At 41.7% G+C, this 15,875-nt stretch overlaps 1 protein-coding gene across 2 annotated transcripts in view; it reads left to right on the top strand.

Annotated features, from left to right (window-relative positions):
* xpo6 (exportin 6) overlaps positions 1 to 15,875 on the top strand; it is a 123,441-nt gene that overhangs the window by 46,474 nt on the left and 61,092 nt on the right. For both annotated transcript variants that reach the window (XM_041206138.1, XM_041206136.1), the window contains exons 3-5: positions 301 to 413; positions 1,202 to 1,399; positions 2,862 to 3,021. In XM_041206138.1, coding sequence (XP_041062072.1) covers positions 301 to 413; positions 1,202 to 1,399; positions 2,862 to 3,021 — 471 coding nt within the window. The remainder of the gene's footprint in view (positions 1 to 300; positions 414 to 1,201; positions 1,400 to 2,861; positions 3,022 to 15,875) is intronic.

The following is a 15,875-nucleotide window of genomic DNA, read 5'->3' as shown; positions in this document are numbered from 1 at the left end:
GAGGAGCAGGCTTGGGGGGACGAGGGGCCCACAACTCCTAATTCCTATGTTCGTATGTACATTTCTTCATAGAATTATAAAGATATAAGGCATTGTTTTTGTCTGAACTTTTAAAAGATTCTACCTTATTTAAAGTACCATGGATGTTCTTATTTGAATCAACTTTTAACAGTTACTGTGGTCTTAAACCCTATATATACTGTAATTGTGATTGGGATAATTTATGGGGATTTGCAGTGCCTACGTTAATGCGGTTTCTATTGGAAGCTTGCCTCATTGTGAATATTCTTTGTTCCACAGAGGAGCTATTAAATAACTTTGCACAGCAAATTGGAGCATGGCAACATTGTATTTACTTCTTATCCAACACTCGTAATGAGTATGTCATGATGTACAGCTTGACGGTGTTTGAGGTGAGTCAGGAATATTGAATGAAAACTGTGTGACAGACCTTGCAGAAGTTTGCACTGGCCCTGCTGCTTCCTGTTATTTCCAAAAGCAGAATGTTCAAACATGGGCTTATTGAGTCATGGTGTAACTTGGGCTTGGAATCCCAATCTTAGTCACGTTCAGTACAGTGATAGTTTATGGCTGGTTTTTAACCAAGCCCAGTAACACTGGATAAAATTTGAGGACTGAATTATAAAGTGAGGCTGAGGGCGGTGTGGAGGGAGAACCTTAATCTCAGGTACATAGTAGTGGTTTCCTTCCAGTACAAGGATGCATATAGGTTGCAAAAAGTAGCTGTTGGTGTCTCTAGCCCAATCCACATTACATCACTTTTTCTATAATATGGTTTGACTCATTTTAGTTTGCAATATTGTGCTGCAGATGAGTTATTTAAGATGTTGATTCAGTGCACCCCAGCAGACTAGGGTGCGGCCACTAAAGAGGTTTCTTACAAATCAACAGCAATCAGTAATTTTAATGTTCTTTTAACATAAACATACCAAGACGTTTTACAAAACGGATACTAAACTAGTGCGAACATAGGGTCCTGATGCCATAAGTGAGGCAGGAGTTAAAGGTAAACTACACAAACTAGCTAGTAATGCAGTTCTATAATTGCTGATTTTGATGAACACCTTTTGAATGCCAGGTCAGGAAAATTTTTACTTGTAATTTGAACCTATATTTTGTTCAGGGTTAATTGTTTGCATTAACTTTATGGAAAAAAAATCTGACTGCTTTTGCCCATCAGAACCTGATTAATAAGATGTGGTTGGGAGTCCCGTCTCAAGACAAAATGGAGATTCGAAGCTGCCTACCCAAGCTTCTGTTGGCGCACCACAAGACAATGCCATATTTCATTCGCAACAAGTTGTGTAAAGTAATTGTGGATATCGGGAGGCAGGATTGGCCAATGTTTTACCATGATTTTTTCACCAGCACATTACAGGTAATGTATGCAAGAGAAGCTTAAATTGTATTGGTCTGGATACACCTATAATTACTAGTATCTAATGGCAGTAATATTGTAAATTGTTTTATCTGTCAATAATATAATTTCCCTAAGAATAACACTGGTCTCCCAAAATAAATCCAGATTCCTTTCTTGCCATCATGCTAACACTTTGAAGAACTGCTTCTTGATTTCACTCCTAAATTGCCTAGCTCTAATTTTATGTCGTACCCCCTTGTTCTGGATTTCCCCCACCATAGGAAATAATTTCACTATTTCCCCCATAGAATGGGACGGGCAATAAATGCTGGCCTAGCCACCCACATGTCATGAATGAATAAATAAATAAACAAATCTTTCATCATTGTAAATACCTTGGTTAACTACTCTTCAACTTTCTAAAATCAGGGGAATATAAGCTAAGTTTATACAACCTTTCCTCATAATCTAACCTTTCCTCATAATCTAACCCTTTAAATCCTGGTAACATGCTGCTAAATTTGACTTGTATCTTCTCAAAATGCAATATGTCTTTCCTGAGGATTGGTGTCCAAAACTGTAGGCCAGACCAGGCAAGGATGATTGATTTCCTTCCTTAGTGAACCAGTACACTCCAGATAGGTTCTGACCAGAGTTACCTACAACTGAAGCATCACTTCCTTACTTTTGAATCCCAATTCACTTGAGTTAAAGGCCAACATTCAAGTAGCCTTTCAAAATTAAAAATAAGACTGTTTTGGGCTTGTGTACTACTAACTTAGCTTTTTCCACTTCCCTCTACATCAGTTGAAGTGACAAGAAGAATTGCTAATTGGCTGCTTGTATGCCACATACTGTTTGAGGCTGCAGATAGGGTGATGTGCAGCTGCAGAGCTCTGAACCTGTCCAAGCTCAATGTGGCAGGCTCAGGATGGTACTAAGAGTGTCAAATTTATCTAGCTTTTTAATGGGCATAGGACGTCTCATTGAAAGCATCAAACTGCTTCATTTACATTAGCTGTTTGAGTCTGGCCAAGCAAGTGTAAGGTCAGGGTTAGATTCGGAACTTGAACAGCTGCAGAGCTTCATTAGGCTTTGCAAATTCAGTGCGTTCAAGTTATGAGGTTATCCAGTTGCATGGGGTCAGGCACAGGTTGCAGCTTTCCTGTCTCCTGTCTAATGGTTAGCATTAGTTTCAGAGATGCCTGTCATAGGGAGTTTTAAAAGGGATTCATTTGTCTTCAGCTGATGAAGCCCTTGGTCAGTCTTAGTACCCCTCCTGGGACGCTTTACCTGCCTGGCTGATTAGAGCTGCAGCTAGTGGTGTGTGCCTGGAGGAGGAGGAAGGAGAAGGGAGGAAGAACAAGTTGTATGCTGCTGAGGTGAATTATTTCAAGTCACTTGTGAATGTTCTAACTCTGCGATAACAACACCTATTTTGTCTGGTTCTCTGTAAGCTGTGAAATGTATTCCTATTTAGCTAATCCAGGCTCCTTCCACCACGCCTTTGGGTCTGATCATGTTGAAGACTACCTCTGAGGAGTTAGCATGCCCACGGGAGGACCTCAGTGTGGCACGGAAGGAGGAGCTCCGAAAACTGCTACTGGATCAGGTGCCAACAGTACTAGGCCTTATCACAGGTCAGTATGAAAATGGTGGTCGTAGTACAACGTTGGGTAAATGCTGAGAGATTGTTCCTACTGATTGGGAGATCAGAGCAGAATTAGGGGAGACGGTTGGCGTAGTGGTAATGTCACTGGACCAGTAATCCAGAGACAGAACATAATGCCCAGGAGACATGTATTCATATCCCACCATGGCAGCTGGTGGAATTTAAATTCAATTAATAAAAATCTGGAATATAAAAGCTAGTCTCAGGTTATTAAAAACCCATCTGGTTCACTAAGGAAGGAAATCAATCATCCTTGCCTGGTCTGGCCTACATGTGACTCCAGACCCACAGCAGTGTGGTTGACTCTTAACTGCCCTCTGAAACAGGCTAGCACCCAGTTCAAGGGCAATTAGGGATGGGCTACAAATGCTGCCGCATCCGAAGAAAGAATAAAGAGTTATCATTTAGAAGAGCAATGGGACAAGTTGTTTTATTCTCTAAAGAGTTATTAGGACATAGGATGCTTCATTTCAATTCTTCAGTCGGTGATTATTATCATCATTTGAAATGAAATTGATCCAGCGCTTTAAAAGAGTTTAAAAGGATACAGGGAAAGGGCAAGAAAGTGGGCTTAGTGTAGCTGCTGTTGAGAAGCTGGCACTGGCACAGGTACAATGGGCTGAATGGCTTATTTTGCTGTAAATTCTACAATTCTATAGTGTTTCATCTATGAGCAAATATGTGCCCTCTATAAGCCTGAATGACTTCAGGTGGAGAGAGTTGTTGGATTTAAGGATTTGAATCCAAGTAATATGCAAGACTATGGGGGCAACTTGGGCAGTTGGATTAGTTTTGGGTCTATCTAACAGATATGCCAGCACATATACGATGGACCAAATGGCTGCCTCCTGCCATGTCGTATTCTATGGTTTTGTGGTATCAGATTAGATAATTGGGCAGCCAAGGTTCTGGATCCAGCTGCTCCAGAATCAATAAATTGCCATTAACAATATAGCCCACATCCCTCATTGTGAAGTCAGCTATTTTTCATGAACTGAGAAAGTCACTACAGAAGTAATTTAAATTTGACCGATCATTATAAACATTGAAAGCTACCCATAAATGAAAAAAATGCACAATGATCAAGGCATTTTCTTACAACTTTTCTTCCCAGTACTTTGGCTATATGTTAGGTTGGTTGAGTTGGTAGCATTCTCCCAGTTGAATGTTAGGTTCAGGGTTCCAGAACTTGAGCATATGAACTAGGCTGACGCTTCAGTGCAATACTGAGGGAGTTTGCCATTGTTGGAGGTACAACTTTTTTTGCACGTGACATTAAACTAAGGCTGCATCTATTTGTTCAGTGACAAGTAAAAGATTTGGTGGCACAATACAAAAGGGCAGTGGGCTCTTCTGGTCCCTTGGCCAGCATTGCTCCCTCACCAACATAATCAGGAAATTGGATATCAGATTTGCACACATGAATGATTACACTTCAAAAGTAAAAACATCCCGAGGATGCTATGAGGTACTTTTACAAATGCAAGCTCTTTCTATGTGTGTGCATTAAATTCCAGTGTACAAGACAGGTGGCAGTTACAACACTTGTATTTCAAATTGCTGCACTTTTATTGGCTTTGCATGAAGAAACAGTAATACCTGATATTCATTGTGTCCACGTTTTGTAGCAATTCGCAACTATTGCATTTCCCGCATTTAATAGGAAAATAGGCTCCCACAAGAACAAACTGATCACCCATCTCACTGTAAAATGACCCCTTCTCATTCTTAACCTGTCTGCAACCTTTGACATGCTTGACCACACCAACCTTCTTCAGCACCTTTCCACCATTGTGTAGCTGGATAGGGCTGAACTCATCTAGTTCCATTCCTATCTGTCTAATCATAGTCAGAATATCAGCTGCAATGGCTTCTCTTGCTGCTCCCCATTATTACCTCTGGTGTGCCCCAAGGTTCTATTCCTTAGTCCCTTCCTATTTCTCATGTGTTTGCTGCCCCACATGATCTGAAAACATAGCTAGTCTTCATGTGTATGCTGCTGACCCTCAGCTCTACCTCACCACCACCTCTCTCAATTTTACCACTGATACTAAATTATCAGTTGCTTGTCTGACATCAGTACTGCACGAACAAAAAATTATTTCCGTTAAATCTTCAGAAGGTCCCTGCCACAAACTCTGTCCCCTAGGTATGAATTCCATCTCACTCCCTGGCAACTGAGAGACTGAACCAGACTTTTCACAACCTTTCATATTTGACATACACTATATGCAAGTGCCAGGCAATAACCATCTCCAACAAAAGAGAATCACCCATCTTCCCTTGACATTCAGTGACATTACCATCACTCATTGCCCCACTATCAACATCCTGGGGGTTACCATTAACAGAAACTGAACTGGCCCAGCCATATAAATACTGTGTCTGCAAGAGTAGGTCAGAGACTGGGAATTCTGTGGCAAGTAACTCACCACCTGATTTCCCAAAGCTTGTCCATCATCTACAAGGCACAAGTCAGGAGTGTGATGGAATACTCCCTACTTGTCTGGATGAGTGCAACTCCAACAACACTCAAGAAGCTCGACAACATCCAGGACAAAGAAGCCTGCTTGATTGGTACCCCACCCACTATCTTCAACAACCGCTTCGTGCACCACAGCACAGTGGCAGCAGTGTGTACAATCTACTAGATGCATTGCAGCAACTCACCGCAACTCCTTCAACAGCACCTTCCAAACTGTCACTTCTACCACATAGAAGGACGAGGGCCACAAATGCAGGGAAATAGCACCACCTGCAAGCTCCCCTCTAAACTACACCTGACTTGGAACTATATCATCATTCTTTTGCTGTTGCTGGGTCAAAACCCTCCCTAACTCCTGGGTGTGCCACATGGGCTGCAGTGGCTCAAGAAGGTGGCTCACACCATCTTTTCAAGGGCAATTTATTATTTTATTCATGGATGTGGCCATCGCTAGATAGGCCAGCATTTATTGCCCTTGAGAAGATGGTGTTGAGCTGCCTTTTTGTGTCTCTGCAGTCCATGTGGTGTAGGTGCACCCACAGTGCTGTTAGGGAGGGAGCTCCAGGATTTTGACCCAGCGACAATGAAGGGTATGGCGTTATATTTTCAAATCAGGAAAGTGAGTGGCTTGGATGGGTGGTAATGAGTGGTGGTGGTGTTGTCCTTCTAGATGGTAGCAGTCGTGGGTTTCGAAGGTGCTGTCTACAGAGCCTTAGTGAGCTTCTACCTTATAGATGGTACACACTACGGCCACTGTGTGTTGGTGGTGGAGCAAGTGAATGTTTGTGGATTGGGTACCAATCAAGTGGATTGCTTTGTCCTCTAGTGTTGTTGAAGCTGCCCTCATCCAGGCAAGTGGAGAGTGTTCCATCACACTCCTGACCTGTGCCTAGTAGATGGGGTGGACAGGCTTTGGGGAGTCAAGAGGTGAGTTCTCGCCACAGGATTCCTAGCCTCTGACCTGCTCTTGTAGCTGCAGTGTTTATATGGCTAGTTCAGGATATTGATAGTGGGGGATTCAGTAATGGTAATGCCATTGAATGTCGAGGAGCAATGGTTAGATTTTCTCTTGTTGGAGATGGTCGTTGCCTGGCACTTGAGGCGCAAATGTTACTTGCCACTTGTCAGCTCAAGCCTGGATATTGTCCAGGTCTCACTGTATTTGCACATGGACAGCTTCAGTATCTGAGGAGTTGCGAAGGATGCTGAATATTGTGTAATCATCAGCGACCATCCCCACTTCTGCCGCTTTGATGGAAGGGAGGTCATTGATGAAGCAGCTGAAGCTGGTTGGTCCTAGGACACTACCCTGAGGATCTCCTGCAATGATGTCCTGGAACTGAGATGATTGACCTCCAACAACCACAACCATTTTCCTTTGTGCTAGGTATGACTGCAACCAGTGGAGAGTTTTCCTCCTGATTCCCATTGATTCCAGATTTGCTAAGGCTCCTTGATGCCGCATTAGGTAAAATGCAGCTTTGGTGTCACACTCACCTCACCTTGGGAGTTCAGCTCTTTTGTCCATGTTTGAACCAAGGTGGTAATGAGGTCAGTAGCTGAGTGACCCTGGTGGAACACAAACTGAGCACCAGTGAGCAAGTTATTGCTAAGCAAATGCCACATGATAGCATTGTTGGTGATCCCTTCCATCACTTTACTGATGATCGAAAGTAGCCTGGTGGGGTGCTAATTGGCTGGGTTTGGAATTTATCCTGCCTTTTGTGTACAGGACATGACATAACCTGGGCAATTTTCCACATTGCTAGGTAGATGCCAGTGTTGTGACTGTACTGGGACAGCTTGGCTAGGGGCGTGTCAAGTTCTGGAGCACAAGTTCTTCTACTATTGTCAGAATATTGTCAAGGCCCATAGCCTTTGCAGTATCTAGTGCCTTCAGTAGTTTCTTGATAACGTGGAGTGAATCAAATTGGCTGAAAACTGGCATCTGTGCTGCTGGGATCCTCTGGAGGAAGCTGAGATAGATCATCCACTCAGCACTTCTGGCTGAAGATTGTTGCAAATGCTTTAGCCTTATCTTTTGCACTGATGTGCTGGGCTCCTTCGTCATTGAGGATGGGGATATCTGTGAAGCCGCCATCTCCAGTGATTTGTTTAATTATTCACCACCATTCACGACTGGATGTGGCAGTACTGCAGAGCTTGGATCTGATCCGTTGGCTATGGAATCGCTTAGCTCTGTCTATCACTTGCTGCTTATGCTGTTTGGCATGCAAGTAGTTCTGTGTTGTAGCTTCACCAGGTTGACACCTCGCTTTTATGTATGCCTGGTGCTGCTACTGGCATGCCCTCCTGCACTCTTCATTGAACCAGGGTTGACCACCTGGCTTGATGGTAATGGTAGAGTGGGGGATATGATAGGCCTTGAGGCTACAGATTGTAGATGAGTACAATACTGTTGCTGCTGATGGCCCACAGCACCTCATGGATGCCTAATCTTGAGATGTTAAATCTGTTCGAAATCTATCCCATTTGGCACGATGATCGTGCTACACAACACAGAGGGTATTCTCAAGTGGAGATGAAGTCCTGCCTTCATAAAGGTGGTCACTCCTACTGATACTGTTACGGACAGATGCATCTGCAGCAGGCAGGTTGGTGAGGATGAGGTCTAGTATGTTTTTCTCTCTTTCTTGTTCCCTCATCACCTTAATCCCTGCAGCAGGTGGTGCCTGGGACATTACCTGTAAGATATGATACTGTGAGCATGACTATGTCAGATTGTTGCTTGACTAGTCTGAGACAGCTCTCCCAATTTTGGCACAAGCACCCTAGATGTTAGTAAGCAGGACTTTGCAGGGCCGCCGGGGCTGAGTTTACCGTTATAGCTTCCGGTGCCTAGGTGGTTGCTGGGTGGTCCATCTGGTTTCATTCTTTATTGACTTGTTTTTAGCAATTTGATACAACTGAGTGGCTTGCTAGTCCATTTCAGAGGGCAGTTAAGAGTCAACCACATTGCTGTGGGTCTGGAGTCACATGTAGGCAGACCTGGTAAGGATAGCAGATTTTCTTCCCTAAAGGACACTAGTGAACCAGATGGGTTTTTACGACAATCAACATTGTTTCATGGTCATCACTAGACTTTTAATTCCAGATATTTTATTGAATTTAAATTGGGGATGGACAATAAAAATGCTGACATAGCCAGTGATGCCCAAAATTCCATGAAAGAATAAAAAAAAATTCCTGAGATGAGCTTCTGATCACACATCTGTGGCCAAGCAACACCTCCATTATGAAATTCTCATCTGTGTTTTCAAATCCCTGCATACTGTAAACTGCAGCATCCCTATAACCCTTTTGCATTTGTCTAATTCTAGCCTCTTGCGCATCTTCAATATCCTTTGCTCCCACCATTGCTGGGTAGCATTGTGCTCACTGCATTCCATGTGCGCACAACCCTTTAACATGCCAGCCACAGCCCCCAAACAAAACCTTTCTCCAATCACTGGCTAACCCTAGCTTACTTGGAAGTACGTCTGTTGGCTTCAATGGAAGTATTTGAAGTTCTCCGCAAACTGCATTTTATTTTCACCGCTCCTGATGCCAATTGGCCACGGATCTTTTTTTTTACCCATTAACAGATCTTCCACATTAACTGTGTACAGCCTCTATCTCATCCTGTTGAAGCCAATCCTGTCTAAATCTAGAATCTTAATTGTCTCTTGTTTCTCCCTTTCAAGCACTATTTTGAACTTGATCATGTTGACAGTGAACTGTTCACACACTGATTAGACTGTTCACTAAATCTAATTACTCAAAACTAATATGGCCGGCTGCTTATTGGTTCTAGAATATATAGTTGCAGAAAACTATTTCAGACACTCTCAAATTCATTATTTTATGTGCTAGTCTGTTTATCCCAATCTATATGAAAGTTAAAATTCCTGATTAATACCTATGCTCTATGCTTGTCTGATCTCTATTTGTACAAGCTTTGACTTCGCAGGTACTCACCAGGAGGCCTATACACAATGCATACTATCGTCTTAAATCCTTTTCTATTTCTTAATTTTACCTGTAAAGTCGCCACTATTTTCTTATTTTTATCCTCATTATTGAAATGTTTTCATCCTTAACCATTTGACCTTTTTAACCAGGTATATTTGGTTCCCAGCCCTGGCTGTCTTGCAGCCATGTAGCTATTATCAATAGTACCTTCTCCAACAGAACCCTGTTCTCCCCATTTAAAATCCCTGTGGCCACCTTATTCCTTTCTGCTAGAGCCCTGATTGCAGCCTGGTTCAGGTGGAGCCTATCCCAGCAGTACAGTTCCTCCCTGTTCCAGTACTGGTCCCATTGTCCCATGAAATGGAACCCCTCATTCTCGCACCATTCCTTCAGTCACATGTTCACCGTTCCGATTTGCTTTTCCCATGCGGACTCTCATCCTGCTTGCATAAAATGCTATCTCTCTCCCTGATTATTGAATCTCCTACAAAACTCTCACATTAGGCTTCTCCTTCCCACCCCACTCTTTTGGACAACCTCCTTCTTCCAGGTGCCATGGTCTACATTCTAGCCACCCTTCTGACAGTCTTTATCCTTATCCTCACAGGTAGCAAGTGCATTGTATCTTTTGATTAGGATCAGTTTCTGTGATTCTTCGTTCTCTATTTCACCTGGGTTCTTTTTACTCTCTACATTCACTCATACCACCCCATTTGGAACCTGCACCTCCATATGAGGTGTGACAGCGAACTGTCCAGAGATTTCCCCATGCTTGTGTCTCCACGTCACTATAGTTCAATGACTGAGCTGGAGCGATTCAAGATGCAGGCATCTTTGCAGATTTGTTCATTCTGGACAGTCTTGCTGTCCACAAACTCGCACAGACGACAGACCAGACAGATGACCTGCTTTGCCATATTGTCGTCTCAATTATTTATAATGCATCTAGTTTATAGTTTGTTTCTTTGCTTTTTCTATGCACTGACACTAAGGAGTGGACAAAAAATTTAAATAGTTACATTAAAGGTGTTATATAAACACAAGTGGTTGAATCAATAGTAACTATGCAGATACAGTGATTAACTTAGTAACTGCAGATTCGCAATAATTAACCCTTACCCTACTAAATCAATAATGACTCAGTGGTGGCACATAGCAACCAACCCTTGCCCTGTTACATAAGCTGCAGCTTTGTACTGTTGGAGATGGTAACCTTTTAAAAGATTTCGAATGTGCTATTAAAATTGGAATAAACTTTAGAAATAATAAATTTGACAATGGTGCAAATGAGAGAAGCTGCAATAGTTCCCTTGCTCGGAAATTCCCACTTTCAATTTAAGATGCATCTATTTATATATTTTGTAAATATTCATTTGCAAGTGAGATTTCCTCTCAACTTCAAAACACTGTAATGTACACAGAGGTTAACTGTGTGGTTTTCCTCCCAAGTGCAATAAACTTCCTATTTTGCAATGCTTTGCTGAGTCTGTACTTAAACAGGCCTGTACAAGAAGGCTGTGTTGTCATGAAAATATAACTATTTTCATAATATTGTAATTTGTTGCGAAGGTAGGCTAATAATGGGGGTTGGATTAGTTTCTCTTTGTGTAGGGTTTTAATTGAATTACAAACAGCTGGTCTGGGTGCTTAATGTTTCAGCAGGGAAATTAGGTTTGAAATGCTAAATATGTAAACAAGGCTGAAGTTTTAGAATGTGAGATTTGAAGAATATTTGCGTTTTTAGATAAACCAGAGTCTTGAATTTCAAAGAGATGGTAAGGTGTTACACCTAGTCAAGAGGCTAAGGCAAACAGCATGTTTATTTTTAGTACTATGAAAGATTTATATTATGGAAAAAGTCGCAAAGACATATTGGGACAATGAGATTTACATTAAAAGGGGGAAACCTGTATAAAGGAGATGAGGTTATGTGTAAGAAGGCGGCATTCTAAGATCCAACAAGTGTGAAAAGCTTCCAGCCTCTATGTATCAAGCTGCTGTCTCCAGGAATCGAAGCTCAGAGAATTCACTTTAAATATCACTGTCCAGCGTATTGTGTGCTTTGCCTGGGTCTGTTGAAATCTATCTTGTTTTACTGTTGCCTTAACGGAGGTGTAACTGGGAGTTAGATTAATTAGGGGAGCTAGGAGTTATCATAGTAGTAATTTGTAGACCTATGTATGTGCTTAAAATCATTTCTTTTATTAAATGTTTAATTTAGTCTTGTAAAAAAAAACCTCCTAAGACTCAGTGGACCTATTAGTACTGAATTTAAGGAATGCATCTTGAAATAAAAATTTACAAATTGCAAAACAGTTGTGGCAGCTGTTTCAAGTTTTCCTCTGGGATTTGAGCAGCTCAGCATTTACCATCCGCTGTGTCATAATGCCAGCACAGAAGATGTAATAAAATCTGAAATTTTATGAAAAATTCCCAGTTGGAGCTATTCAGCCATTTTCCAACTAATTACCCCACAATGCAATAAATTTGCATCGAAGACAAATGTACATTGGTGATGATATGTGAATGAGCTTGTAGACTGAAATAGTAGTCTCTTGCTGTGCTTTGTGAAACCCAAAGTTCATCACAGATGCCTGATTTTTTTTATTGTTTCAAAGTGCTTCCCTGCTAATCCAGTAATGGACCCATTCTAGTGTGTGCTAAGAAATGTGTATGTAAAGTTGCCACTCCAAAATATTGAATAAGCTAACTTATTGTACTTATATTGTACTATGAAGAATGGGTGAGTGTAAATGTTGCTCTTAGCCAGGTATTTGTTATAATAGATGCCCCACCTATGTAGGGGTTCAGCCTACCTGTAAGTGCCAGCCCAGCTACTGCCTACGAAGTGCTACATTGTCATTGCCTCTTGGTCAGCACTGCTGCTTTTTATAGAAGAGTCCTGAATTCCTAGAAGCTGCTGGCTCAGTTAAATTATTGCAATAACTGGAACACCAGCAGTGGAAAAATGGCACAATTCAAGTTTCAGAACTGTGGGAAGAGCAGTGATCTGGGAACACTGTGCTTCGTGAACCAAGTGCTAAGTCAGGAATTTGGTGCAAATGGGGTCTCTAAATATATTTCGAGCGGTAATTTAGATTAACAATTAGAATCTGTCTTAAGCTTTAAAACTGCAAAAGAAACTACAAGCTAGATAAGATACCTAGCTAACAGAAACTGCCTAGCAGTCAGAATTGTTAATCAACTAAAAGCAGTTGTCTGAATAAGTGTTATTAACTGGAGCATTAATAAGCTCTCTGTATAAGTAAACCTTGTTTGCTACTGCATAGCGTGATCTGGGATTAGAGTGCTTCATGAACCAAGTGTTAAGTCAGGAAATTGGTACAAGTGGGAATTCAGTGCAGAGGAGGAAGAAGGTGCTGCTTACCTCCAGTAGCTGTTTAGTGTTCCTTTTGTCCCCAAGCTAGGAAATTGTAATTTACAGTCGTTTAGTGGTTCAGAACTTGAGTATTGCTGAAAAAGACTTTTTGTCAAAACTTTTCATCTTGCAATCAAGACAGTTCCCAAGAATACCAATGTAAGGGAAACAAAATTTATACTGTATGAGAAGGTGCTGCTTACCTCCAGTAGCTGTTTAGTGTTCCTTTTGCCTCCAAACTAGGAGATTGTAATTTACAGTCGTTTAGTGGTTCAGAAGAGAGCTGATTGTTTGGCAGGTGGACTCCAGTAGAGGCATTGCCATGGGGAATGCACCAGTTTATGGTGAGTTTGAAATTTAAACCAGGCAGTTTGACTCTGGTCAAGCATTGCCCTGAGGAATGAACCGGCAAATAGCTGTCATTTATTTTGTTTAGCTGAAACAGGCGCAATGTCCGGAAGTGTTCTTTCTGTCTGCAAAGAACAGGGCCCTGTGTATTAATATATGTATCTGCCAGTACATGCAAATGCCCCACACTGTGAGCCCGACTGACGATCTTAAATTGGTTGTCAGCGTAATTCTTAGTACACTGAGGATTATTTAGCAAACATTGTCCAATCGTGAAATCAACACCTAATGTTGGACATTGTGTTTTGAATTTTGCTGGTTGGGTACAGTCTGCACCTTGCCTGCTGCGAACAATGGAAGAGAAGTGCTGTTTGATACAATCTGCCAGTCTTTGGGACATACAGCCTACATACCTAGCATTGCACTCGCATTGAAATTCATATACCAAATTATTCATTTGTGTGATAGGCAGAATGTTGTTTTGGTTTGATGGCAGCGTCCTGTTAGTGGTGAATACCACTTGTGTTGCAGCTGCATAGTAGCAGCGTGAAATGGTTAGCTTCATGTGTTGCTCAAATTTTTAAGATCCCTTTCCTTTCCAACGTTAATCTGAGGTAGACTAGGCACTTTTCAGGGCCAAAAGTGATAACCTTGGGCCCGTTCATGAGTTTGTGCGATATGCAACGCAAAATGATCTGATCATGATACCCATTAACCACAGGATGCCTTTGGTGAATCCTATTTCAGCATCAAGCTTGCATGGTGAGCAGATGGCTTGGGCCCTTTTTATGAGGTTGTCAATAAGTCCATTCTTATAGCACATTGAATTGTAAGAATGCCAGCATGTATATTGACCAGTGAAGGTAGGCTTGAGATAGACTGTGGTAGAGAACCCCCTGGCAGATTTCTCAACAAGTACATCAAGGAAAGGGAGTTCATTTGCAGTGAAGCACTATATCATGGAAACCTCGACCCGTTACCATTGCGAGAATCAGTACTCGTCGAACTTATGAACTTGGCAACTTGCACTGCTGAGTTCAGTTTTAACAACACCATGTACCCCCAAATAGATGGTGTTGCCATAGCCCCAGATCTCGTAACCATTTTTGTTTGTTTCCGTGAGAAACATGTCTTCAATGGAATGACACCTTACCTCCTACCCCTTCCATATTTCTGATACGTGGATGGTATGTTTGCTATATTTAAATCTGCAGCTGCATGTAATAATTTCCTTGCATGTCTTAATGGACATTTTTAAAATGGAGCAGTCAAATGAACTCCCTTTTGTTGATGTACTGGTTGAGAAATCTGCCAGGAGATTCTGTACAGCCTTCTACGACAAACCTACTTCACTGGTCAGTATATGTGTTAGGATTTTTACAGTTCCACGCATTGTAAGATTGGCCTTAACGGAAATCTCTTAAATAGGGCACAAGCCATTTGCTCACCATGCAAGCTTGATGCTGAAATAAGGCGCATCATAGGCATCCTGCAGAATAATGGATACCCTGATCAGATTATTTTATGCTGTATATTGCCCAAACTGAGTTTGCACAATACAAAGCCATCACTTTCAGCCCTGAAAAGTGCCCAGTCTCCCTCAGATTACCATGGAAGGGCAAGCTATCTCAAAAATTTGCACAACAGATGAAGCTAGCTGTTTCATGCTGCTATTATACTGTAGCAATGCCACCAACAGGGTGTTGCTGTCAAGCCAAAAAACATACTGCCTATCGCAAATGAGTATTGTGGTATATGAATTTCAGTCTGAATGTGATGCTAAGTATGTAGGCTGTACGTCCCAAAGACTGACACATCATATCAAATAGTGTGTTCTTTTTGCTGTTCGCAATAGTCAAGGTATAGACAGTACCCAACCAAGCCCATGCTTGCAAAACTCAAAACACAATGCCCAACATTAGATGCGATTCCGTGATTGGACAATGTTTGCTAAATAATCCTCAGTGTGCTAAGAATTACGCTAACAACCAATTTAAGATCATCAATCATGCTCGCAGTGTGGCACATTTGCATGCACTGCAAGCTACATATATTAATACACAAGATCCTGTTCATTGCAGAAAAAGCATGTACACACACATTGCGCCTGTTTCAACTAAACAAAATAAGTGACGGCCATTCGCTGGTTCATTCCTCAGGGCAATGTCTTGACCAGTCAAGCTTAACTGCCAAGTATTGTTTGAAATTTAAATTAACAGTCACCAACTGGTGCATTCTCCATGGCAACTCTTCTACCAATCGGAGTCTACTTGCAAACCAATCAGCACTCTCTTCTCATACAGTATAAATTTGTTGTTTCCCTGAAATTGGTATTTTTGCGATTCGTCCTGATGAGTGCAAGGCAAAAAGCTTTGACAAAGACTGAGTTACTAATTTAGTAAGCAGTTAACTAATCACATTAGATAAGACAGACATGGCAGTGCAGGTGATGTATAGTAATTGAAACGTGGGAGTTTGTGGAATTCATTGTACTTCTGAACAACCAACCAACATTGGCTCAGAGTTACTGAGCTGGAGTCTGAGTTACAGATGGAGGCAGTCACACCTCTAACTTTAGAGTTGGTTAATAATCAAGGACAGAAGGATGTGACTGCAAGCCTGGCAGGCACAAGGCTCA

This window comes from Carcharodon carcharias, chromosome 15 (assembly GCF_017639515.1).
Source record: "Carcharodon carcharias isolate sCarCar2 chromosome 15, sCarCar2.pri, whole genome shotgun sequence".
Taxonomy (NCBI): domain Eukaryota; kingdom Metazoa; phylum Chordata; class Chondrichthyes; order Lamniformes; family Lamnidae; genus Carcharodon; species Carcharodon carcharias.
This window is presented reverse-complemented; position numbering and strand designations above follow the sequence as displayed.